The 26,119-nt window shown below is 37.3% G+C and overlaps 1 protein-coding gene across 6 annotated transcripts in view; it reads left to right on the top strand.

Moving 5' to 3' along the window:
• Window positions 1–26,119, top strand: part of ROBO1 (roundabout guidance receptor 1) — a 710,380-nt gene that overhangs the window by 627,769 nt on the left and 56,492 nt on the right. For 5 of the 6 annotated variants that reach the window (XM_017829047.1, XM_017829048.1, XM_017829045.1 and 2 more), the window contains 6 exons: window positions 316–454; window positions 1,747–1,874; window positions 17,572–17,580; window positions 20,277–20,401; window positions 22,467–22,638; window positions 25,181–25,386. In XM_017829047.1, coding sequence (XP_017684536.1) covers window positions 316–454; window positions 1,747–1,874; window positions 17,572–17,580; window positions 20,277–20,401; window positions 22,467–22,638; window positions 25,181–25,386 — 779 coding nt within the window. The remainder of the gene's footprint in view (window positions 1–315; window positions 455–1,746; window positions 1,875–17,571; window positions 17,581–20,276; window positions 20,402–22,466; window positions 22,639–25,180; window positions 25,387–26,119) is intronic. The other variant, XM_017829046.1, reaches the window with a different exon arrangement.

The following is a 26,119-nucleotide window of genomic DNA, read 5'->3' as shown; positions in this document are numbered from 1 at the left end:
ATTTAGATTTTGTGTTTAGATTGTGTTTTCCTTTAGCTGTGACAGGGATGTGTAAGAAGTAAGGAAGTCCCTGCTTGGATCCTGAGCCACTGCTGAGAGTGTCTGCCTCGTGCTGAGGTCCACAGTGCTGGCCATCTGCAGGGCTACAGATCTTTTGCTTGGGGCTGTGAGCGAGAAAAGCGGCGGCAGAGGCACCTCCATCAGATTTGTCACTCTGCTCCCCTCGCTCTGACAGCCACAGTTCATTGACAACTGTGATTCAGACACAGAACTGCTGGATTAATCCTTTTTTTTTTTCCTTCTCTTTCCCTTTAGAGAGACCATCTTTTGTGAAGAGACCGAGTAATTTGGCAGTAACTGTGGATGACAGCGCGGAGTTTAAGTGCGAGGCAAGAGGTGACCCAGTCCCTACAGTAAGGTGGAGGAAAGATGATGGGGAGTTACCAAAAGCAAGGTACAATACATGGAGTTACCTTTTTATGACATCCAGCTTGGTGTATGATGTGGCCATTCAACATTTGACAGCCAAAATTTTTTTTTCATGAATAGAGAAGGCCTGTCTTGATCTAAGAAGACGTTTCTAATTACCATTGCGCTCTACTTAAAGTTACAATTTGTGTTGAAAGTTAAGAACAGTCTCTTCTCAAGTTGTTGCAACAACACGTGACAAAAAATAACCCAGTTCAGTCAGTAATATCAGATACACATTAATTCTTCACCTGAAGAGACTTTTGTGATTACTAAAAGTTTTGGAGACCGTATAACAAATAGTAGAATAGATTACAACATCAAGAAGTATATATTGGAGTTGCAATTGGTATAAAATATAGTCTGGTAGTGTAGAAAGCTGCCTTGGTTGTACATGTTTTTGTTGCCAAGTTTCCAATTAAGTAGTTTTTCTGACATTGCTTTAATTCAGGACAAAAAGTAAGACGCCTTATTAAAAAGAAATACATTCTCTGGTAGATAAATAGATGAATGGATAGATACAGACAGACAGACAGACAGACAGACATAGATGGATTAATTACTTATTTACTTACTTTGAAATTCTAATTATCAGTTTTAAAAACTACTGGGGGACTGGACTGAAAAAAGAAACCCTTTAACAGTTGGCTTCAGCCATCCAAATCCAGCTTCCTATTAGCCTAGTCTATAGCTTTAATAAAAACTACATAATTTTTAAGAGAAAAATCTATTTACCATAAAGAGAAACACATTGACTGCATTATAGAAAGAAGCGAAAAAGGTGATGAAAGGAGAGAAAGTGGTAAAAGGCCACATTGTTCTTAAAAAAAAAAAAAAGAATTGTGATTTATCTTGACTTTCAAGCAATTCTGATCTTCTTGAGTACAATATTTTCTTTTCAACCATATTAAAAAAATCATTCAGATGGAAAAATTGTAGGGAGAATAATAACTACTATTGTATTTACTTGTTAAAAATATTTTAGCAATAAAAATGTTCTGTGTTAGGGCTTTGCAATTATATTATGCTGATGAAATTCTGCTGTCAGTTAACTCATGTTGCAAGTAATATCAGAATAAAGTTTTCAAATATTTAGATATATTTTGTTCTTAAAACTTTATTTTGCATTATCAATTTACGTGCTTATACTTTTTTCCCTTATGGGAAATACAGCAATAAGAATATTTGAGAGCAAACCCACCATACCTTTACCCTTTGCAGAAATTGTACAAAGTTCCATTATTCCTATTCATTGTTTATTACTGTGTGTATTTAAAGATACGAAATCCGTGATGATCATACCTTGAAAATCCGGAAAGTTATGGCAGGAGACATGGGATCCTATACTTGTGTTGCAGAAAATATGGTTGGAAAAGCTGAAGCATCAGCGACTTTAACAGTTCAAGGTAAGAATATTTCTTTGCAAAATACTAGAATAAAGCTGATTTTTTTGCACAACAACTTTATAGTGTTGCTGTAAACAAACTACTTGAGACCATACACAACTATTAGAGTTGCAGCTTATGCAGGGGCTCTCTGCTGTATTGTAAAAAAAAAAAAAAAAAGTGGAAATACAAATTTGGCTTGAGTTGTGTTCTGAGGAAATGGAAACACTTCACATGTAGGATTTTTTTGTGAGCAGTCTTTACGGTATTGGGATGGGGATGTTTTGAATTTCAGTTCTTCAAGTTCAGAATCATGTCACTTGCAATCTTTGAAACCCTAACAGAAAGAAGAAAGTCAATTTTTTCAATTAAATATAGTAAAGAAGCAGCGAATGATAAATCTGTTTGTGTATTTTTTAATACAGTAACCCAGACCACTGGAATTCCTGTTGGTTTTTTCATTATAAAAGCGTATCATGGCACTACTGGCTCTTTGTAAGATAAAAATTCGGTGGAACTCAGTGAACTAATATGTATAAAAATCCTTCATTGCCTTTATATACACAATCCAGATGTTCACTATTCAGATAATCCCTCTCTTCCTTTCCTGGCTAGCAGACAGGCAATGATGTAATCCTAATGCTTTTTTTCTAGGCACTGATGGTTCTTCTGTCCTTTTCCCTGTTCAGTGGGAATTAGTCATTATGGAGTTCTGGAGAAGGATAGGCTTAAAAGTATTTTATTTGGTAACAGGCCTCTATTTTGACACATTTACTGTAGCAGGAAAGGTCTTGTCCTTAACCTGCTTTCCTTTTTCCAACAGAAACATTTGGTGTCCCTCTGTTAGGAAAATAGGAATTCTTTTGTTGAAGTTCTCATAAAACCAAGAATTTTTAGATGTTCTGTTTTGTTAGTCACCGTGATGTTTATACATCAAAACTGATACCTTATGTTTGTAAAATAACCGGTTCTTATGGTCAGTGTTGCAGAATAAAAGATGAACGTGTGAGCACTAAGCACAGTTTATTTAAAAGAAAAAGGCGGAATTATTTTTTAAGTGGTGATTTGTTCTGAAGATCCTGTCTTGTATCAGCTGTTAAACCTGTAAAATGGTAGTATTAAGAAAATTTGCTTTATGACTGGTTGAGCAGTTATTTTTCTGGAAATAAGCTATTGGTAACACTAATCCTTCATAGTCCTATTCGAGATAATAAGCAAACACGTTCTTGTAATCCCATTAATGTTAATGGTGCTATTAGATATAAAATGACTCAAGTATGTAGATGTTAGAGTCAAGTGAGATCTTTTTTGATAATAAACTGGTATTTTTAAGGAACATGATCATAGCCTAAGTCCTGATTCAGCAAGATTCTAATTTTTTAAGTAGTTGTATTACACAGTAGATATTTATATTATAACAGCTTTGCTCTGAGGATATTGTTATGGGATAATTTGTTTCCCAGTGTGAATGGATTACCTCCTGAGCCATTAGTCTGCACTAATGTCTTTGTAGAAGAGATTGATGTGAGAAACTGCAATGTGTAAGGCCAATTTGTAGTTGGTAATGTAGTAAATTATGATCAAAATCCATTTATTAGCGTATCCAAGAGACCGAGTTTTATAGGAAGAAAAAAAATACTCCTCTAGAAAATGTATTTTCCATTCAGACTTTTTCCTTCTTTTTCCGCCTTCTCTTCTTCCCTTCTCTTCCCCCGTTTAAAATGCTTATTTTTTTTCCTAAAGGGTCATCTTCTTGACTTTATTCCATCTAGAGAGGTAGTTTTGATCTTGTTTCAGTGCTAAGCTGACATTGTTCTGATCGCTTGCGGACACGCAGCTCTTTGAGGTTTTGGTTTTTGTGGGTTTTTTTGAAAGATCTTATGATTTTTTTTTTCCTGGTGATTGAAGGAATGCAAATAAGTCTTTTTTGCACTTTTGGTAGTTGTCACGTGATCTGTTGACTGTGGAGTTTAGTAGATGTGTGTTCTGCTGTTATTTTTGTTACCTAATGGTAAACAGAGGGCTCTGCTGCAAATCACAGCCTCAGAAGTTACAGCTGCCACTGCGCAGTCTGGTTAAATTCATAAAAGGGCAATGAGAGGGTTGGACTTGGTTTTAGGGTCGTGTGGGTTAAGATTTTTTGTCTTGGGTCTTTGTTTTGGGCTTTTTTTCCCCTTCAGTGACTCAGCAACAGGCTGTGGTGTTTTCATGCCAGACCATATGCCCGAGAAAGAATATGAGAGTTGTTAGTGGTGACCCCAGATGTGTGTCCATGTTAGGAAAGGGGCAGTTGTCACCTGTCAAGTGTCTGCACACTGGAAGTGCTGCACTGCAATGAAAGGTGGCACACAGCAGACAGGGCTCCTGGGGACACTGCTCGGGCTCAGGGCTTGTAAGCACTGCTAAGAAGAGGACATATCTCCTTCTCTACTCATCATTTTTCGGGCCTCAAGCACTGTGGTTGACCTGTGTATGCTCTGTCAGGTGCAGGGTTATCTAGGGTGTTAAAAGGCAGAGTGTGCAGCACCAGAGCTAACTGAGATACCCGGGTGTCAGGGAGGTGTTGATGTAACATGGCCAATAACCAACCTGGTGTCTCGGCAGAGCTGCCCTGGGCCTGGCAGGGTCCTTTCCTCCAGCTCAGCTCTGGATGGAGCAGACACTGGAGTGCATTGTGCATTCCCTGCTGGGCTCCCTGTCTGGGGAATGCTGCACAGCTCTGCCTCAGAGCTGGTGAGTGGACCCAAACTGTCCCCCTGGACTAGGAACTGTCAATTTGGATACTTCAACTCTCCCTCTCTCTGTATATAATAAACTCTTAACTTGACAAGTATGGCCAGTCTTCGCGAGCGAAGATTTGGGAAAGGTCATTAACCCTTCGAGCCTGCGCAGTGGATTTTTTAGGTGAGACCCAGCATGCGCTGAACTGAGCCCACCCTTTAATCCTGAGGTTCATCTGCCGGGGCCGAGCAAGCTTGGACAGTGGCAGTGAGGTCCCCAGGACGTAGGTTTGTTTAGGGTGACCTTCTCTTAGATGGATTGCCTCACAGGGCTGACGAGCTCCATCTGCCCGGGGGGCTGGGAATCGAACCCGGGTCGCAGCGGTGAGAGTCCTGCACCCTAACCACTAGACCACCAGGGTGACTGTAGAAAATACAAAAGAGGGGAGGGAATATAAATTCCATTTTAATGTTCTTCGTGCTCATCAGTAGCATCACAGATGCTCATTGTTGGAATCACTGTTTTCCTCTATACAGGCTCCTAACTTTGGGGACCGTGTTTCCTACATGAAGTACAGATGTTGCATTCTTATTGCAACTTCAGCCATGTTCTTAAACTAAATTTGGAGTTCTGTATTAACACAGAACTTTGAACCTTTCGCTTAAGTCTTTTACTGTTACTGCTTAGAAGCATTTCCATCCCTGAAACTGTGAAGTTATCTTATTTTCTCCTTGGAAAATAAATGGTTAAGGAAATGTCATCCCGATGTTGTTTGCATTTTCCTAAAATTAGAGAGACTCAGTCTACTGTTTTCATTTTGCAACAACATGTACTGCATCTATAAGGCATCCAAAGATGTTGCTAAATACATGTGGAAGCATTTCATTCAGGAGATGATTAATTAATAAATAAATACCTCAGTCAATACAAAAAAACAGGAAGCAGCCCAGAGTACATTTTATTTTGCCAATACATTGTATTTTACCAGGTAGCTGATGTGCTTCAGAAAAGGGAAACAATGGCCCAAAGTCCATCTCTGGAGCCAGTGGATTTCTCTCTTGCTCTATCACTAAGCAAGTTGCATCTACTTATTTATTTATATTGTATTTTATATATATGCAAAATGCTTTTGATGTTTTGTGGAGGTTTCTCTTACATGATTTGCTTAGTTTTATGCCTCGAAGCAAGACTGTAGAAATAATGATATTATATATTTCATTATTAGATATATAATTGAAGACAATGTTTCTAAGACACACAAAATTACCAAAACTGCATACCTCAGAACTTCAGTTCTAAAAGAGAATTAGTTTTACTATTACTGCAAACAGAAGCAGGGCTTCTTCAAGGGTGCAAATTCAACGTTTAACCATGAAAATGCTTTTAAGCAAATCTAAGAACCAAAGGTTTTATATAATTTCACCTGCTTCCATTTGCTTTGCTCTGATTTGCAGTGCTTAATTAGGCTTTTTTTAACAGCTAGTTTTATAATAAGTTTATAGTTCATGGTGAAACGAGCTGTACTCTCTGCAACAAGTGTAAGTTATGGCTCCAGTGGAAGTCCTTCTATGCAGTTGGCCAGGAACCATTGTAGCAGTGACAGGGTAGATACTTGTCAGCAAGGAGTTAAGAGAAACAGGTCAAGGAGGTCAGTTGGCTTGAGGACTTCCCAAGAATCACCAACACTGTGTCTGTTGGTGACTGTGGGTCAACCACCAGCAGGTTGGCAGTGAACAACAATCTTTGAGTTTTTCTTCACTCTCCTTATTCAAGTAATGACTCTGGAGGAGTGTGCACTACTTACTTAGGCACTATTACAGTGCCTAATATACATCTAAACCTGTAGCAGCAGTGACTGAACTCTAAAATGTAAATTTTTACCGTTCAAAGGCACTAAACGCATTCAGTGTTATCAGTTTGGCAGGAAAGAAGAAGAATTCCTGTGGAAATTACACTGGCCAATCCATATTTTACAGTGGTGATCTTGACTACCAAGCCTTTTTAGATTATGGTGTCTTTAATTCTAGGATTAAGAGAGCTTGTCTGCAAGGTAGATAGCGAGCAGAACTTTTGATAAGTGACTTCAGGCTGTGATTTTGCTGTACTAGTCAACTGACAAGGAATTTTAATCTGAAAAGGTGGCACATGCTTCAGGTCTGGAATTTCCTCCTCCTTTCACCTCCTCTTTGTGTAAAGTAGCTTCAAGGCATGCAGTAAAAGACATCTAGTTGATAAGGCTTCTGGGAAGGGCTGAGAATACCACCCAGAATGAAAAGGAATAGGGATTTGTTCTTTCATCTGTCTGATACCATAGAAATGTTTCCACTGTGTCAGGCTGCTGGTGCACATTAGAAGCTGGCTGTAAATGTAATTGCTTTATAGGCCTCTGAACTATCTATGTTAAAACAACCAAGACAAAATTCAGAATTTGATGGGATTACAGAAATGCTGTTGAGGTATAGGGTGGTTACTATGCCTTGCAGAGAACACCTCACAGCATCATATGGGAATTTAACCACTGGAATTTTAAAACTAGGATTTGGATTAAAATCTGAACTTGTCTATACATGGTCACTCTTTAAGTCAGTACTTCTCCTTTTGGAAGAACTAATTTTAAGCCACATTGTGTCTTCAGTGCCATGAAAGAGGAAGGAAGAATAGTGACTGTCCAATGAACTTGAGGATTTTTTTTAATTTATAAACTTTTGGCAGGATGAATGAAGGAGACCATCTCTTGTGATTTGTGTAACTTGAAGAGCCCATTTCCCCCTTTAATGACTTCTATAAACTGTGACAGTGCTTCAGATTTCTATCAAGGAGCTGAGGAGTTTGACTGCCACCTATTTCTGCTGAAAGAATAGAAATCTTAGAGGTTAGTCAGAAGGAACTGGGAAGACTCTTCTTCAGAGATTAGTGCCCTGCAGGTTTTTGTCCTACTGATGCAAGGGATGAACACTAAGATTCCTGAAGCATTTCTAAAACACAGATAAAAGAAAAATAAGTAAATATTTCAGCGAAATATTTTTTTTAAAAAATTATAGTTGCTTCGAATTGATGTAAAATATTTTAATAAATAACTGCCTCATTGGTTTCAATGTTTTGAAATGGAGGTTGCTTTTCTTTTTACATAGAGTCTCATGACAGTGACAGCAATAGCTTACAGGAAAATAACACATAAAAAATGTTGAGATTCCTTCCTTCAATTTGATACTTTGAAACAAGAATTTGAGACAGATGTTTCTGAGCAAGTAGAACAGAAGGGGTCCAAATAATTTGGAGAAATGTTTCTACAAAAATAAGTTGAAGTTAGAGGCTTTCTCCTGCTGAAAGGGGTTTGTTTACTGTAAAGTTCTTAAAAATTCTACATTATAATCACTTGCTGAAGAGAACTGAAGCAAGTAGATTTGTGTAGCATACTTCAGCACTCAATTAAAAAGCAGCAAACAAAATCTGAAGTCTTTTTCCTAATGCCTGAAATTTCCTAAATCCCGTGGCTAGGGAAAAAAACAATTGGTTTTGTATCAGGTTTCACTGCTGCAGACTTTACTGTGTGACTGTTGTTATAAAGATAACATTTCAATAATTCTGTCTTTGGAACAGACAAAATGGAATTTTACTACAAGTTGTTGAGTTTGCAGATTTTTGGTTTTATGAATAAATAGAGTGCAAGGAGTAGTAATTTTAATTGGTTGTTCAATGAACACTACTTCTGCTATACATTCATTCTGAAATAAACATAGACTTTATTAAATATGCTTAACATCCATAAAAAGGCAATACACACTTTATTTTTGCCTTGTTTATAGCCTGGAAGTAATTTTAATAAAGACTACAGTGATTGTAGTACATTCTCTTACTTTTGTTAGTTTGCATGCATCAGTAAAATCAGCCATCTCTGAATTGGTCTTAAGAAAACAAATTTAAAAATGCTGACTTACAATAACAGTGCATTCAAACATTGTTTTGATAAGCTGTTTCGAGTACCATTTGTTACTATGAATTGTGTTCTGTTTGAACACTAAAATGCTTTATTGTTAGGTGCTGAATAACACTCAAGAACTGGTAATAAAGTATCTTGCAGTCTTTGTATGTGAACTAAATCACCTCGTAGGCTCAGTATCAGCACCTTTCAGTGCAAGAAAAAAATGGCTTCTTCAGGTTAAACTGCTAAATATCAAATATGCTCACGGTGTTTTCTTCAAGAGGTATCTGCGTGCTCCTCTTGTCCCTATGACCACACGTTAATTCCCAAAGTTTGGGGTGATGTTTTTTTCCCATTTCTGTACGGACTAGAACGAAAGAACTGCAACAGAAAGACAAAGCTGTCTGGAAGGTTGCTTGTCTTGTTCTCATAAATGCTCTGTGCTCTCTAAACCCAGCAGTGAAGGGGATTCTGTTCTCTTCATCTTTCAGTGGCCTATGAGAGCCCACTTAGGACTTGCACCTCCACAAATCAGGCAGCAGCTGTTTCTTTTGACACAATTAAGGTAGCACATTGATACTTGGGTCTCAGTACAGAGGAAGAAATCACTTGAGAGTTCTGCTTTGGTCCAGCAAGGTCTGATAGCCTTTTCTGAACTTCTTCCTTCAGAGTTCCTCAGTGCTCAGAACTTTCTAGATTTTTTCCTTGAAGACTATAACCTAACTAAACACTAAACTGCAAAACATCTTTACTAGTCTGTCATGCACAAGTTTTAATGTGTTGCATTTTTTTGCTACCTGAAATTAAAATTTGTTAATATATCACAGTTACCTTCCTGTTGACTTTATGAAAGAGTAAGTTCAGGTATTAGTGTAGACTTAGGTTGTCTATGTGGGGGGTATGGCATCCCTGTGAGAAGAAATCCAGATTTCTTTTGAAATAGTATCTGTTTCAGTCAAGAGTATTCCTCCTTGAGTATTGCATGCCCAAAATAACATTTTTTAATGATCACAACTTACTGCACTGTAGAGATTTATTGTCCTTCCATTTTTAGTGTGTGCTTGGTTTCCATTGATCATGAGGCTTTGGCCACTTTTCACAAATAGCTTTAACTTGTTATAAGAAGGTTGCTATGGATTTCAAGTTCTTCTTTCCAAGAAGTAATCTGTGCTATCATAAACAGCTGGGAAAAAAATCCCACTCCGTTTCCCTTTCAGCTATACTATCTTTAACTGGAAGTCAAAAAATTTAGTAGGAAGCTCCTAAGATTTCTTCAAATAGTATCCAGCTCTCATAATCTTTTTGTACTTCTGCACAGCTTATTTAAAATTCAGCTTTTTTTCACTCTTTTAAAAGGCTTTAGTATAAACATTTGTAGCCACGACTACTTAGATTGCAGCGGTGCCTAAAATTACATCAGTAAAACACAGGGGAAGACAACTCTTTTATGGAAAGAGAATCCTGGGAAACAACTTCACAGTTTGCTGCATTACTCTGGTTTTTAAATAGATGGAATTAGACTTGTCAGAAGTATGCTTTCTAAATTATGTTTGGTTTATAGCGTGGTTTAGGAGATTCAGAGCAAGGAAGGGGGCAGGGAGACTAGGAGAGGAACTTTCGGAAGATCTTAAATCCCCCTCTCCCTCTCTCTGTCTTCAACCCTCCATATTTCAGATATCTCTTGTCACCTCAAGGCAATGACTACAGGATTTATACGCATTTTAAACTGCATACTACATGTATTAACCTGAAAAGTGCTACCTTTTAAAATCACATTGCAAAGTCTATTTCCACATTTTTATCTTAGAAATCTTCATTGACTCCTGCAGGAGGAGAGATTACAAACTACTTATTTTGTAGCTAGTATCAGCAAAATCAGTTGCAAATCAAAAATACCTCATGTGAGTACATTTCACACACTGTTCTCTTCCCACAAATTTTTGCAGTAGGTTCCTCCCACACACACATAGGCAAACACACACACACTTGTGTAGCCCTTTTCACCTTGACTTTTTAAGCGTTCTAAAGGGAAGATTCGTTATCCTGCTGTGAATCAGACTTTTAAATAATACAGTTGCATGGCTGTTACACAGCTGAGATGGACCTAGATTTTACTGCTCAGCCCCATCAGAGTTTAGGAGGGAAACACATCTCAGCTTAAACTAAATCTCAAAATGGCCGGAAATCCAAAAGGAGTTGATGCCGTTTGATTGCTCTTGAAACAAGAATAGCACCCAAGCAGGGCATTTTGTTCATGCACAAATCTTGTGCTGTTTAGCAGCAGAGGCTGGAGTTTAAGCCACGGAAGAGAGAAAAGGAGCTTAGTAACATTTTAATGCCAGTAACGAAACCATCAAGCTGTTGAAACAAATTGCTTGTTGCTCCGGCTGCAGAGCTGGGAACAGAAGCCTTCCTGCTTGCTGCAGGAGGGAGAATCCTTGATTTTGAATCCATGGCACTTTAGGCTCATCTCTAAAATTGTTTCTGGAGTTGGTGATGTTGAGCTGCCATGCTGTACGTGTTTAAGTAGGTGTTCTAAAGCCATGTCCTCACCTGTATCTCTCCCTGGTATGTGTAGCAGCTCCAGATGCACTTGTATTTTCAAGGTTTTATGTGTGCTGTCAGCACCAAGGAGCGATACTTGCCTTTTTTCCTCTCTCAGACCACTTTCTTCTGGAGTACACGAGCCCTCCTGAGTACACACAGGCGCCTGCCCTTTTTCCCTGGGTTTCAAGTCAAGAGGCATAAGCTAAATCCAGCCAGCCAGGCATGTGCCATGTGCTGAGAATGAGTCATGGTCAGAGTCAGCGTCATGGTGATGTGACTACCAGGTTTCCAGACTGCAGCTGTCTTGTTCCTGCTGATTGCAGTGCAGATGGATAAGTGCACAGGGAGGAGTGCAGCTGGCAGCCTGCTGGTCCCCAAGAGTGGCACTGTTTGTGTAGGGCGTAGTCCTCAGCCAGCCTGTTTCTAAGTTACTGCCCAGCACATGTGTCGTGCTTTAACCCCAGCCAGACACTAAGTATCACACAGCCCCACACTTGCCCCCTCCGCACGTTCCCCCCAAGTGGGACAGGCAGAAGAATTGGGGAAAAAATACCCTCCTCTTCTCAAAAAAAACAAACCCAAACCCTTAAACAACCCACCACCAAAAAAATCCGCCAAAATTTGTGGATTGAGAAAAGAACACTTTATAAATTGAAACAAAGTAAAATATATTCCTACTAATAATACTAATGATAATAATAATAATAATAATAATAACAACTTTTATGAAAGAGAGAAAGAGAAATAATAAGTGATGCACACTACAATTGTTTACTGACTGATGGCCAACCTGTCAGCAATCAGCAGTTCCCAGCCAACTCCTTCCAGTTTATATGTTGGATGTGATGTTCTATAGTACAGAATATCCCTTTGGCCAGTTCAGGTTATGTTCCCTCCCAGATTCTCACAAACCTCCTTACTGGCAGACCATGAGACACTGAGAAGTCCTTGACTTAGGGTAAGCCCTGCTTAGCAACAGCCAAAACATCAGTGTGTTATCAACATTATTCTCATACTGAATCCAAAACTCACCCTGCACTAGCTACTAAGAAGAAAATTAACACTATCACAGCTGAAATCAGGACAACCTGACAAGTTTTCAGTGTTCAGACAGAAGAGGCAGTGTGAATCAATTGTAAACAAAAATAAATAAATACAGTTTTAAAAAAAAATCATTGGGAAGTCTATTGAGGAAAACAACATCTCATTGATACTGAGATTTTTCCCTTATTAACTTTTCTGTGCATGAGCCTGAAATGTTGTAATGGGTTTCTGGTTTTCTAAAGGTGATCTTACTATCAAAACTATTTTTCCAACTAATAAGTCAACTGCTTTCTGTCTTAATTTCATTCTCTTACAGTACCATTATAGAAAACAATTACTCTCTTTCTTTTCCAATCACTTAGATTTTTATCTTCTTGGGTTTGGTAAATTTGAAGTTATTGTAGTCACTTGTTGCTTTAAACCTAAGAACTGCTTATCTGACACATCAACAGCAATCTAAAACAGAATTTTTCCAGTCATCTTAAATATAATAAACCACAATCTCTCCCTTGGTGGGGGTTTGGAATTACAAGTCATCACTTTTGATTTGAAACATCAAAAATCTCATGTAAACATTTTGCCTCAACTTGCATGGCTGTGACATGTTTGGCGCCAGACTCCTGGACCTTTCCTCAGAAGTTTGCGCTGCACTGTGTCACACTTGGTGCTCTGGGACCATGCACTGTGAAAGCATTCATGGTGAGTAAGGGTGTCCCAGCCTGGTCCTACATCAATGTGAATTTTATCAGAAAATCGGGGAAAATATGAATTATTTATATATGCTTTTAGACCTCAGGAAGTGACAGCTGAAAATAGAGAGACCGGTGAGGATGAAAAATGATACACCCTGATTCTTTTGTGATGTACCTGGTGTTATTTTCCCGTATTTTTCACTGGCTGAAGCCAGGAGGCAGCTGAATGGCAGCATTTATATTTTTTTCAGAAAAAGAGATTCAGACCTTTGTTTATTTCTCTGTAGAAAGTGATACTTCCCACAAATGACTGCAGAGAGATGTGCATATCGAGGACACTGAGTGTTTCAGATTGCTTTGATAAGAACAAATAGCCTACAAATCACTGGATAGGAAATGGAACATGGCACATTGTCTTAAACTATCTCCCTTAATAATAGTTTTTGCAAAACAGCAACATAAATACCTGGTAGTCATGTTGCCGAGAGGCATTCAATGGTCCTCATTCAGATACTTTAAGGTAAAAAGTAGTTAATTAGATCTCAGAATTTAACAGGATTAACAGTTAAACATATTTTTGAACAGAACATGTTGGCAGCTTTTTGCTCACTTTTTGTTTGGAATTAGGGAAAGATTTGGAAAGCGAAATTATTCAGAATTTTTTTTTTTTTTAAGGCATGAACAATGTGAGCTTGACCTCTTTGCTAAACATACTGAGACTCACATTTCCTCTGCATGTAACTCTAGTACCCAAATTTACTGTGCCCACTCATTTCAGAGTATAAACAGTGGGTTTCTCACCCATTCCTTTCATCCCAAGATGATAAACAGCTGAGTTTCAGCCCCTCTGTAGAACTGCAATGCTCCATGACAGATAATGCAACTATCTCTGTACTATCCCTGCTCTGGAGTTTCTCCTCTGTCACTGTCCAGTCTGTATCAGCCCAATCCCCTCGGAAATGCCTGCTTCCCACTCTTAACTTGTGTCCCTTCTCCTACCAGTGTGTTTCTATAGGCACATTCAATCTCTCATAGTTTTCACTTCAACTGGGATTAACAGATCACAGAATTATTTGAAAGGAATCTAAATTTGATTGTGACTACCGTTTCCTAGATGAGTCATAATGGCCAAAGATTTGTACAGAAGCTAAAGATTGTATATGAGCTTGACTGTTGTATGTTATTATTGGCCTGAAGATTGGGATTGTTTCATTTCTCTGGTGTAGAGTTGTACTTTCTTGCTTCTTTTATAATTGTCTCTAGAAGTGTCAAGCACTCCTTGAAGACATGAAGATTTTTTTTTAAAATTCAAAAATGAAACACACTGAGCTTAAATTAAAAATATTCAATTTGTGTCAGTTAAATAACAAGATATCTTCTGAGCACCTGGAAGGTATTCCTAAATAATACTAGTCAAACCAATAATTAATGAGTCTTTAATATGCAGAACAAAATACTGGTTGGTAATTAAGTACCACCTTGGATCTCAAGATCTCAAAAGCACCTTCTTAGTCTAAATGAATGAAAATTTCTATAATTCTACTCTCTTTGGAATAAATAGTTACTACCACTGCTTTCAAGAACAGGATACTTGAAGTTTATAACTTGCCCAAATATCAGACCAAGAGATAGACACAACACTGTAATATTTTATTCTAAATATGAGGAAACCAATGAGTTACAGGCAAACCCTAGATCAGCATTTACAAACCTAAGCTAATCGCAGCAGTGCATGGTGGGAGGACAAGAGACAATTGATTTAAGTTGAAACAAGGGAGATCAAGGCTGGATGTGATGAGAAATTTCCTCACTGGGTGGACAGCCAAGTGGTGGAGCTGGTTGCCAGAGAGTCTGTGCGTTCTTATTCCTTGAAGTTTTTCAAGACCTGACTGGATCAAGCCTTGGCTGACCTTGTAGCTGACCCTGCTTGAGCAGGAGGTTGGACTAGAGACCTCTGAGGTTGCTTCCCACCTGATTCTCATATGAACCTACAATACTACATCTGTCAAATACAATAGTTGCTCCATTAACATCTGGCAACTATACTGGTCTGTAGTTTAAGTCCTAAAACTGTAAATTCCTACTCCTGTGAGTGCATTTAATGATACTGATAGTCCCAGTGAGGTTGATAGGATTGCTGGTAAGAATAAGGCATTAAAAGATCACATCACTAGTCTGGAAACTGCTTTTCTTTTGGTTTTTTGTTCAGTGACTGGACACATCTTCCCTGAAAAGCCCACATGTCAAGGAAGTTATACAAAAGGCAAAAATATTATTCCTTTGGTAGTTGTGGTTTTACATGCTAACTTCCTGTCTTTACAAACAGGTTATTCCTCCTAATTGCCATGTGAAAAGCCATGATTAACACAGGGAAAATTAATTTACTTTATAATTGAAAGTGCTGTCAAATAAAATATGCCATAATAGAGGAAAACCTCTTCTCTGTTTTAGTAACCTTAGTTATCAATAGACTGCAAATCAGACTAAGAATGTGGTCTTTGTTGTAGATGTTGCTATTATTGTTGTTCTTTTAAACCACATGATACCCCTGTGACAGAATTGTTTAAATTTTTCTATGAAACTTCACCCTTTGCCCTTTCCACAGATTTGCAACCAATGCGATGCCCTGTTTCTACAGGGATTTATTTTCACGTATCAGTATCCCCTCTGTTTTTACAGGTGGGCAAAAAAATATGTTCGTTTGACAGGGTTACTTTTGACCTACAGTAAGAAATGTCTAGTGAAAAGAGAAGTGGAAATTCAGCACTTAGAAGCTAATTTAATTTGTGGAAATGTAATTGAGCAACCAAGACAGATTTCTGTCTGTTAGAGGTTTTCAGGTAGAGGACTTGAGCAGCTCTGCACTGCTACCAAGAAGGCTGAACTTTTCTCTTCTTGGCACTACTCAACTAATGGAAAATTGATAATTTAGAGTTACTTCCTCCATGCAAGAATTGCATCCCATTAAGTCTCTTATCAGGCTGCTTCATGTAGAATATGAGTTGTGTTTTGTGGAGAAGCATTTATAATTCCAGGTCAGACTGCAAGTTTAGTAAAGAGCTTTTCAGTTAAAAAGGAACTGTTACTGGGTAATGTGCTTACACACAAACAAGAGCAGCTAGGAGCTGAATCTTGGGGAAGAGCATGTTTCTCTCAGGAATTCATATGTATCATTTTTTGGCCACTTCTCTTACGAATCACAGACTTGCAGATAATTTGAGCAGAGTAATGCACAGTGATGTTCCTTTTGAGAAATACTGAACCCACACACCTAGAGAAGCCTAGTGCACATCCGGAATAGTGCCTTAAAACTGAAACTCAAATGTTTGAAAAATGGTAATTTCAACTTCCTCTGTTTGGGATCATTTCCTTAAAAAAAAAAAAAAGAATCTCTAATATCATAAAACTCAAATCTCTTTGATCTGGTTTTGGCACATTGAGTTGCAGCTTCTTGGCTTCAGCATGTTCCAAATTCCAATATTATATCATATTGTGTTTCTGCTTCATTTTCATAATACACCTGGAATCCCTTCTATTCATTCAACAGGAAGCCACTATTCCTCATGCCTAGTGAATGTTGGCAAATTTGATTATTGTTGGTTTCCTCCATGTGTTTATCAGAGGATGCTGTATTGAGGGTGCTTAGCTACTTGATACAACAGTGTACCTTTACCCTTGCTGAACAACAGTTGTTTTACTTTCAACATAAAGAGCACCAAAGTGCAGAAGGGCTCACTATTTTTAACGTGCATTTAAAAAATTATATATTTTTGGACTTCTACTGTAAATATCTTACACGAACTACCCTTTTTTGAGTAACTTTTTTTTTTTTTGGTCAGTGTCTGTGTATATTTTCAAAATGCATTATTTTTAGGTTTTTATTTTCACTCTGTTCTTTCCATCAGTGATATGTGGTTGAAATGCTCTCTAACATGCCTTTCTTTTACAAGTAAAGTTAGCCTGCCAGGATCTGTGCCATTTCGAAGTTTATGAAAATTTTCAGCTATGATTGAAGGATAATTTAATGTTTGATAATTAACTGCTGACCATTTCCATTGGAAAATCTAATATTTTGCAATAAATGTCTGGTTTTGAATATTTTAATGAAATTGAGGTTTGGGGGCAAAGAAAAGAATCTTTTCAAATTAATTTTAATTGTGGTTTACTTCTAATTTACATTTAATAGCAAGCATTATGACCTTGACACGGCAGTCCTGTACTAAAGAGGTTTGTGTGTGGGCTAAATGCCATAGCATATTATTCATTTTTAAATAAACTTTCTTTTATGCTTTCTAGTAGCTTCAGAAAAAAATACTCCGTTTGTAAATGTTTGGATGCTTTAGAAAGGGTGTAAATGTCACTGTTCCGTTTCAGCAACATTTCAGAGCAACATTTACTAGAGATTTTAAGTTATTTTGCCATGGAAAGCTCTTGATGCAGAGGAATAATGATAAAAAAAATTTACTCCGGGTTACACAACAGTTCATTAGAAAGGCTTGGAGCAGAACCCAGACTGCCTGATCATTATTTCAGTCTGTTACCCATTTTCCTCTACCACCTGCTTTCAGTATTTGAAAAACTGCTGCTTAAAAAGAAATTAAAAATATGTGGATTAACATTTTAAACTTATTTTTCATATATCAGATTGTATATATGTGTTTTCTAAGGTCCTTACCATGGATTTTTTTTTCTTTTTTTTTTCTTTTTAGTTTTGCTTTATTCTTTGCTTTGTTTCATGTCTATTCAATTTTATTTATTCCATGTTTTCTTTTTGTTTTGTTTCTGTTTTTAGTTGTGTCTGGTAAGTTGAAATTTTATTGGCCATCTTCTAGTCATCGTATCACTGTGACGGGAACTTCTCCTCCCCTTCCCATCCATCCCCTTCCATGTCCTTCAGCCAGTCAGCTCCCACCTTTTACTTGTTATTGACAAGACACATCGAACAGAATAAATTCTGCATGAAGTATGGGTAACTTAATGGCAAAGAGAAAGGTAATGGGTTGCAAACTTTCTGTCTGTTTTTATGTGATGTAAATGAGTCAAATCCTAATGTCTTCTTTCTTCGGTGACTGCATTAGTTGAACTTCAAAGTGTGCTATAAAAAATTGTGTTTGGTTAAGAGGTCTCAAGGATAAAAGTTGTTCTTTCTTTGCATGGATTATTGTTTTGGCATTTTTTACAGTCTTATCATTACATACCACATGTGTGTGACCCAAGGTGTGAAATCAAACTGGCATTAAAAAAAGAGACAGTGAAAATGCTTCCAGTACAGTTAACATTGAATGGAATTTAATAACAGTTTCACTTAACCCTGCTTCATTTCTTCAGACATTGAAGCTAATAAGACTTTTATTAATTTACCTTAATGGGAATAGATTTAGAATAATACATATCTGGGTAATATGCATATATATGCATGTATATTTAGAATAATGCCCATACAAATGCATACTTAGAATAATATCTAGAGAAACATGTGCCTATTTACATTTTATAAATTCTACCATGCTTGCCTGTAAGACTAAATTCCCCCTTCTTTTTTGTGTTCAGTAGTCCCTGAACAGTCATCTACAAACACAACCATTCGACTATTTCTCCAATGGTCAGAAAAAATATCTCTTTATAGCTGTATCCATCCTCAAGTACAACAAAATCTAAAACCTTATAAATCCTCTGCACTACCACAGGATTTTGGAACCTCAGTCCCATTTTGTGTGACATTGTGTCACAGTCTAGTATAGAACCAACCAAGCCCTGAATTCAGCTAGGTGCTAAATTTATTCTCGTTACTAGAATGTAAGAGAATAACAAAGGTGCTTCACCCTCATCACCATTTTCCCCATCATACCTTACAACCCTGTGGCAAACCCCCAACCAGTTCACTTTCTGTTCTAAATGAAACCTCCTGTCATCTCAAAGTGTTCCCACATCTTCTTCCAAGGTACTGGTTGAACGTTTCAGAGCTAAATGTTTTGAAGTCTGCTAATTACTGTAGGTCAATCTTACCTTCACTTTGCATAGTTTCTTATCTAAGGAAATGCTAGGGAAGGTAGCATTTGCATCCTAATGTGCATAATAGTATGTTATGCTTTAAAAATTCCTCTGAAAGATGGAGGGTAATAGGAAGAGTGTATTCTGATGTGAACTCACTAGGGAGCAGAGACACAAGGCGTGGGGAACAGATAAATGCAAATCTTGGCCCACAGGAACACTGAAAGTGATTTTTTTTTTTAGAAAGGACTTGAGTGTTATTGAATTTATTCTAGATAAAGCCACAATAGCTTGATATTTTTAAAACTCATTATTATAAAGCGTGTCTTTGAATTATATATATTACACCATTTCTAATGAAAAATCTTGTAAATACATAAATCTTAGGAGGGAAAAAAACCAAACAAACACCAAAAAGTGTTCAAGTTATTGAAGTCAGATACAAAACATCCCCTTTATTCTCAGTCCAAAGAAGAAGGAGAGCATAATTAGTTTTGGACAGATGATCAGAAGAAATTGGAAATGAATAAGTAAATGGGCTTTCATTGAATGCACATTTTTTTAAGAAATAAGAGTTAACAGTGTATAAAACACACTAGATTATTTTCTGTGCTAGCACCACCAAGATATCTAATGCTGTCATCTATGCTGATATTTTTTTTTTTAATGTGACTGACATGATTTTTTGACATTCTGTTTACCACTGGATGAAGGGGTTGCTGAAGTCTGTACAAGTCAAACAGTTTGGACAGTGCTGGCAGTATTTATAACGTTAGGCTGAGCAGATGTTTCAAATTTGCCTTCATTTGCATATATATTTTGTTTGAACATGCTCTTGCCTATGTAAATGAGGAAGACATTTAGCTCTGCTGTTCCTTTAAATTCATTCCTTTTCAGTGTTTGAACTGAAGATTTTAAGTGGTTAAAATTTGTCGAATGGTATTTCTTGGGCTTTTAAGTTTTTTTGAGTCCACGACTACATCAAAAGTCTCTTATATAAGCAATTAAGGGCTTTTTCTCTCCTCAGTTTTCCTAAATCAAAGATGATGAGTTTTGTACACGTAAGCCTGACTTTGTGGTTACTCAGCAGTCTTTCTTGCAGTCCTTAACAAAGTGTGTCCTCTGGGCCAGTCGTCCCTCGAAGGTTTCTCCATTCTGACTTGCAGCCCCATTCGTCCTTTAAAAACCAAATTGTAACAGATTTGTTTGTACTGGTGACTGTTGCTCTGCAAGTTGTCTCATCAAGTTGGTGGGATTTATTTCCTTGTACACACGGTCAGCAGTAAAACCACATGTTGCACAGTTTTAATTGGGAGGTCCAGACACTAAAAAAATCATCTGAGCGATGCCAAGGCCATTAGAGACTGATGTGTCTTTGTGCTGCCTCTCCTTATTAAAGAAACTTTTCTGGTTTACACCACTTAAAGTCAGTAGGCTAATTATTCTTTTGAATCGGTTGATAGCAGTGTGATTTATTTTTTGGGTTTTTTGGTGCTTTCCTTTCAGAGCCTCCACAGTTTGTTGTAAAGCCTCGAGATCAGGTAGCTGCACTGGGGAGAACGGTGACTTTCCAGTGTGAAGCAACTGGGAACCCTCAGCCAGCCATCTTTTGGCGGAGAGAGGGAAGTCAGGTAAAACAGCCTTTCTCTGCCTTCTTCCAGAGATGATTTCGCATGAGAGAAAAATATTTTATTTATTCTTTTAAAGGTGTGGAAAACAGGTTTAGAGCTTGGAGTTGCTGGATATTTATTCTTTACTTCTAAGTCACGTGCTTGCTATGTGGTGTCAGCCCTACAAGGAGGGATGTCTATGTTTTGCTGTCTCCCATTTTCTCCATGAGTGTAAAAAAATAAATCTGTAAATCAGCTAGAAACATTCCATGTTTCACTGCTGTGATAATCCGCTTCATCTAACAGGGAGAACTTTTAAGAGATGGAGGTGGAGATGACTTCTGCTAAAGTTTGTTGGAAACCCCCAAATACTCTCAGATTTTCAGAAAGTTTCCCTCTGGGTTTGTGGTACAGCAGTTAGTTTACCATGTGTTTTTGAGTGTCTGGCAAACTAACCTGTTTGCTGTATTGATCTGCATCACTGCATGGGTAGGACTCTAGTTATGGGCTGAGGAAATCTACTTTCCCACTCCATCAGTTGATTGACGGACCATACCTGAATAGGTCACTTTTTCTCCCAGGTTCCTTACTTGAATGGGAGGGAAAATTATTTCCACCCTCTTTGTAAAGGATCTTGAAAGCCAGTGGGTGAAACACAATATAGCACAGCAAGAGAATCACAGTTTTCTTTCAGAGTCATCTTTTGAAGGAGGGATGTGACACAAAGTATTCTTTATTGGAAGGAAAGAAGGAATATGGGATTCTGGTTTTCCTGTGAATGAAGGAATGAATGGTGCAATAGCATATGACAGGGTTCTTTGTGTTACAAAACAATAGGTCAGAGAAATTGAGAACACTTAGAGATTGGCTTCTTTACTCCATTTGCAACATTTCTGTCTGAATACCTAAGTACAACTAGACTACAAACCAAATTCAGATGATAATCTTCAATGGTATAAGTATACCAGAATATTATTCTTATATTTTTGTGTTAGCTGGATCTTGTTTATTTATTTTCTTATTTTACTAAGTGTTGTCTAGAACATCATTTTTTTTGGCTCATTTTTGGCTCTGCTGAGTGGTGACCACTTGTGACGATTGAAGGAACTGAAAGAGGAGGTCAAAGAACAGGGTTTGCTAATACTGAAGTAGAGGGTGTTGTGTCCCATTCCTTTGGATGATTTTTGGAAATGCAAAATGTAATTAAACAAGAAAGAGAGTTAAAAAATAGGCTCTGTAACCTCTAAGTATTTCCATTCACAAACTTTTCAGACAGTAGTAGAAATTTGGATTCAGTATTTGATGTAAAGGATTTATATTATTTTGATTGCCATTCTGATTTTTGACCAGTGTTGGTAAATACTATGTACTTCATGCCAAAACTATCTAAAAAGGCATAGGATTTACTTCTGTATCATAAGACTTTTAATAAAACACAAACACTATGATTAGCAAGAGCTAAAGAGCATCAGTTAGACCATGGTGCTTATAATGCCAAGGTTGTGGGTTCCGTCCCCATACAGACCATTCACTTAAGAGTTGGACTCAATGATTTTGTAGGTCCCTTCCAGCTCCAAAAATTCTGTGAACTAAGCTCAGTATCTCTTTTTTTTTAAAAAACTTCTCCATTCTTAGGAAGGCAGATGTTAAAATACAGATAAGTAAACCAACATCTGCATTTAAATGAAAGAAATCGAATGCCCTGGAGCAAGTTCTAAAAAAGAACATAAAAGCAAATTACTGAGGTTCACCACAGTTGCTTGCACCATTGTGGTATCTGTACATATCACATCTTCACTAGCGTCTGTTTAACTTTGTGCAACATCTGACATTAACCATAGAGGATGTTAGAACATTCCCAGAAATCTTACACAGTTATGTGTGCGTATCTGCACCTATTTTATCACAAAAGATCCTATAGAATACCACATTGTGGTATAGACATGCTTAAGACAGGAAGAACCGCAAGTTTTCTGTATAATGTAAAAAGATTGATTTGTTTAGATATATTAAAGTTAAGATTACTGATGTTTGAATTTGTTTAACCCTTTTTCCCCCCTCATTTTCTTTCCCGTACATCTTGCAGAATCTGCTTTTCTCATACCAGCCCCCTCAGTCATCCAGCCGATTTTCAGTTTCCCAGACAGGAGACCTCACTATCACCAATGTCCAGAGATCTGATGTTGGGTACTATATCTGCCAGACTTTAAATGTTGCAGGAAGTATCATAACAAAAGCCTACTTGGAAGTTACAGACGGTAATCATGGATTCAGTTTATCATTTCCAAGTTTTTGTTTTTGTTTTGAAGACAGCAGTGGAGTGATGTGACACTGCTTTGAAATCTGCTTTGCATAAATGTGGATTGCATGTGTCTTTGAACATAAAAATCCTGTTTTGGCCGTCTCTGTCAGGGGTTTAAAATTTTGGATATTGTGTTACACTCTATTTCCATTTTGTATTTGGTAAGTACATTCAGTTTATGGATTTTTATCAAATCTGTTAATGTTTATCTGACTCTTTTTTACCTTCCCCCACTACATTGAATTTACTTTCAGATTATTTGCTGACTCGCTCTTTATCCCTATTCTTGTCCATTTGCTTAGCATCTCCCCTGTTTTTTAATATTCCATTTTTGCAATGAAAAAATCTCAACCTATGTGGAGATCAGCAGGATAACATACAAATTAAAATTATACATCTCTTTTTAGGAGTAGTTGGGAAAAAAATTAGGATGAAAAAGCTACAGGGAGCATGACTACAAGCAGTACTACATGCTAATGTGGGGCCAGTTTCTAATTTTGAGAAATACTCCATATTTTTAACAGCAAAGATACTCAGGGAAAATATTTAATCTTAGCACTTATGGAGAAACAGGATAAGAGGAGGGAAGCTGTTGTCTGAGAATAGTTTATATAAAATAGCCCTTTGCACTACAGAAAACATAGAAATAATGCAGTACTAGAAACATGCAGCAAACCTGGAGAATAAAATTTTTTATTTACACCCCCTGAACTGAAATTGGAGGAGTAGGACTACGTCCTTTCTGGTTTCTCACAAGTGGTAAGCCGCATTTTGTGATCCTCTTTTATCCAATTTTTTCACTGGGGAGAAGGCTGGGGCAAAGTGAGAGATAAACTTAAAATAGAAAATTAAGAAAATGAAAGAGTTTTTCAGCTAGTGACGTATGTCATCTGAACTTGGAAAAAAACCACTTTAAATATATTTTCTTTACTCTATGCACTGGATTATATGTCTGGATATATGGATATCTGATATATATGGTAGGTAAATATATGATAGATATATAGAGAGATATGATTTTAAGGTATATGGATATCTGATATATCTGTTATATGGATATCTGATGGGTAGTTGTTTTCTGTAATGTCTTGGGACAGTAATTTTTTTGGTACTTTCATGAAAGCGAAGGCAGGATATACTGAATGATACCTAGGTGTTCTTAAAGATAATAGGAGTTGCCATCAACTTCAGTGGCACTTAAATTAACTGTGAATTTCAGTGGCATTGGATTTCTCCTCTAGAGCACAGATGGGTCAGACTCTTACCATTGGCAACTGCAAAGCTGATTACAAGCTTGTCAAAGTCAAATACAAATTTTAGGTGGGCTTTATTTTGACTGTCTCTGCAGAGAAAGATACTAATGGCCTCACAGTGCAATGCAACAGGTTGGGACAAGAACTAAAGGATAAATGAAGCAGTTGAAAACAGAGTGTCATTTGAACATGCAAATGAAATTATGGGTGTTGGAATTTAGCCAAAAAAAGCAGTACTAACACCCTGTCTGTTGTTATGAAAAGTAATTTAGAAATATCTGATGTTCACAAATTATCAGAACTTCAGGTTTGTATTTCAGCTACCAAACCAGTTTTTAAGTTACGTGAGCCCCGTGACACTGCTGAACAGATTTATGTCATTTAAAGTTATGGCTATTTTCAGATCATCAGTCCATGTCATCGTGGATAGTACAGGTACAGCAGATCACTGAAACACAATAAGATAACTTTTACCTCTTTTTTGGTAGACAGTCATGTAGACAGTCATTCTTTTCTGTGAATACTGAGACTGCTTTATACCTTTCTCTGTACAGTTATTAAATAACCCATGAAAGATGCATTAAAATTGATGTAAACACACTGTGGGATTTTCTTTGTGGCTTTGAAGTCATGTTGACAGATTAAGTCATCACAGAACTAAAAGTCAAAAACTACTGGAAAAATATTTCTGAGTTGAAATTTCTTTAATATGGTAGTTCTATCCATTAGCTTTGTGTTTACCCCACTGCTGGGCATCTCCCATTAGGAAGCAGCACCAAGATGAGTTGCTGGAACGTGATGAATGTTTTTTTTAAGTAGTACGCATTTGTAAGGTTATCCCCTGACAGCCCACATCCTTTTTCTCTTGTCTGTAAATGCTGGAAGTATGAGTTCTGTTATGCAGGCCTGTCACATGGTAGAAGATGGAAGAATTTGGGAAGTCCTTTCATTTTCCATTATCACTTTATAAAGAGATTGAAATAGAAAGTGCCTAGAGGATACCACAGTGAAATGTGCAATAATACTCTCCATGTTCTGAAAATCCTGTGTTGGGAATCATTTTAAACTTCCGTAGTTGTGCATCATTATAATGCACCCTGCCCTGAATAATGCATGCCTCCAACTTTAATTACTTGTTTAATTATCTTTAGTTTGTTTCAAAGCCTCAAGCAACTGCTGTTGCTTAGATGATTAGAAAATTGCTTCCAGTTGCAGAAATCTCTTTCCTGTTGTTTCTCCTGGCAGTGATTGCAGACCGGCCTCCCCCTGTCATTCGACAGGGTCCTGTGAATCAGACCGTAGCTGTAGATGGTACTTTAGTACTGAACTGTGTGGCCACAGGCACTTTAATGCCCACTATCCTCTGGAAAAAGGATGGAATCCTCGTTTCCACCCAGGACTCTCGCATCAAGCAGTTGGAGACGGGAGCGTTGCAGATCCGATATGCCAAGGTAACTTGAAATGGCCAGTGTTGTTTTTTTCACTTTGGTTTTTTTCGCCTCCAGGCACTTTAGATGTAGCAAATCCTACATTTAGAATTAATGAAATGTTGCATAAATGTATGAAAATATCTGATACTGTGTGTTTTCAGATAGTTCATTCTTTTTGCTTAACACCTGCCTAGGGCACGTTATTTCAGATTTCATAAGGAAAAACGCTTTTTAAAAGGTATTAATTAAGGGAATTATTTGGTACTTGAAACATGAAAGGGAAAGCAAAACTTGTATTTCAGTAAGACAAATCATTAAATTATTTGGGCTTTAGCCCTAGTAGATTAAAATTATCTAGTTAATTCAAATGTTTATAAAGAAAACCTTTGTTCAGCATACAGCAGTAATAGAGCCATGTACACAGCTTTTTCAAAAGAGGTTTTTAGTGCTTAAACATATTCCCTCTTTGGTGTACCATAGTTTAAAATGGTTAACCACCTGTCGAATACTCGTCAGGGAGTTCTAGTACCTGGTCAGTACTGCTGCTGGTCATGCCTTGCACACTGTAAAATGTTTTAAAAATGTTCAGTTTTGTCATACTGCTTATTCTCTGCCATCTTTTCTGTGTTTTGAAATGTAGTGATTTTTTGAAATCAGCCTGAATACATCACTTTACCATATTCCCTAGAGTAGCCCTGTTGCCATTTACAAGTTAAACTGGCTTAGAACTTGAACCTCTGATTTTTGATCACTT

Source organism: Lepidothrix coronata, unplaced genomic scaffold (assembly GCF_001604755.1).
Source record: "Lepidothrix coronata isolate B3197 unplaced genomic scaffold, Lepidothrix_coronata-1.0 Scaffold157, whole genome shotgun sequence".
In the NCBI taxonomy this organism is placed as follows: Eukaryota; Metazoa; Chordata; class Aves; order Passeriformes; family Pipridae; genus Lepidothrix; species Lepidothrix coronata.
The sequence above is the reverse complement of the archived record's forward strand: the minus strand, read 5'-3'. Positions and strand labels throughout refer to the sequence as shown.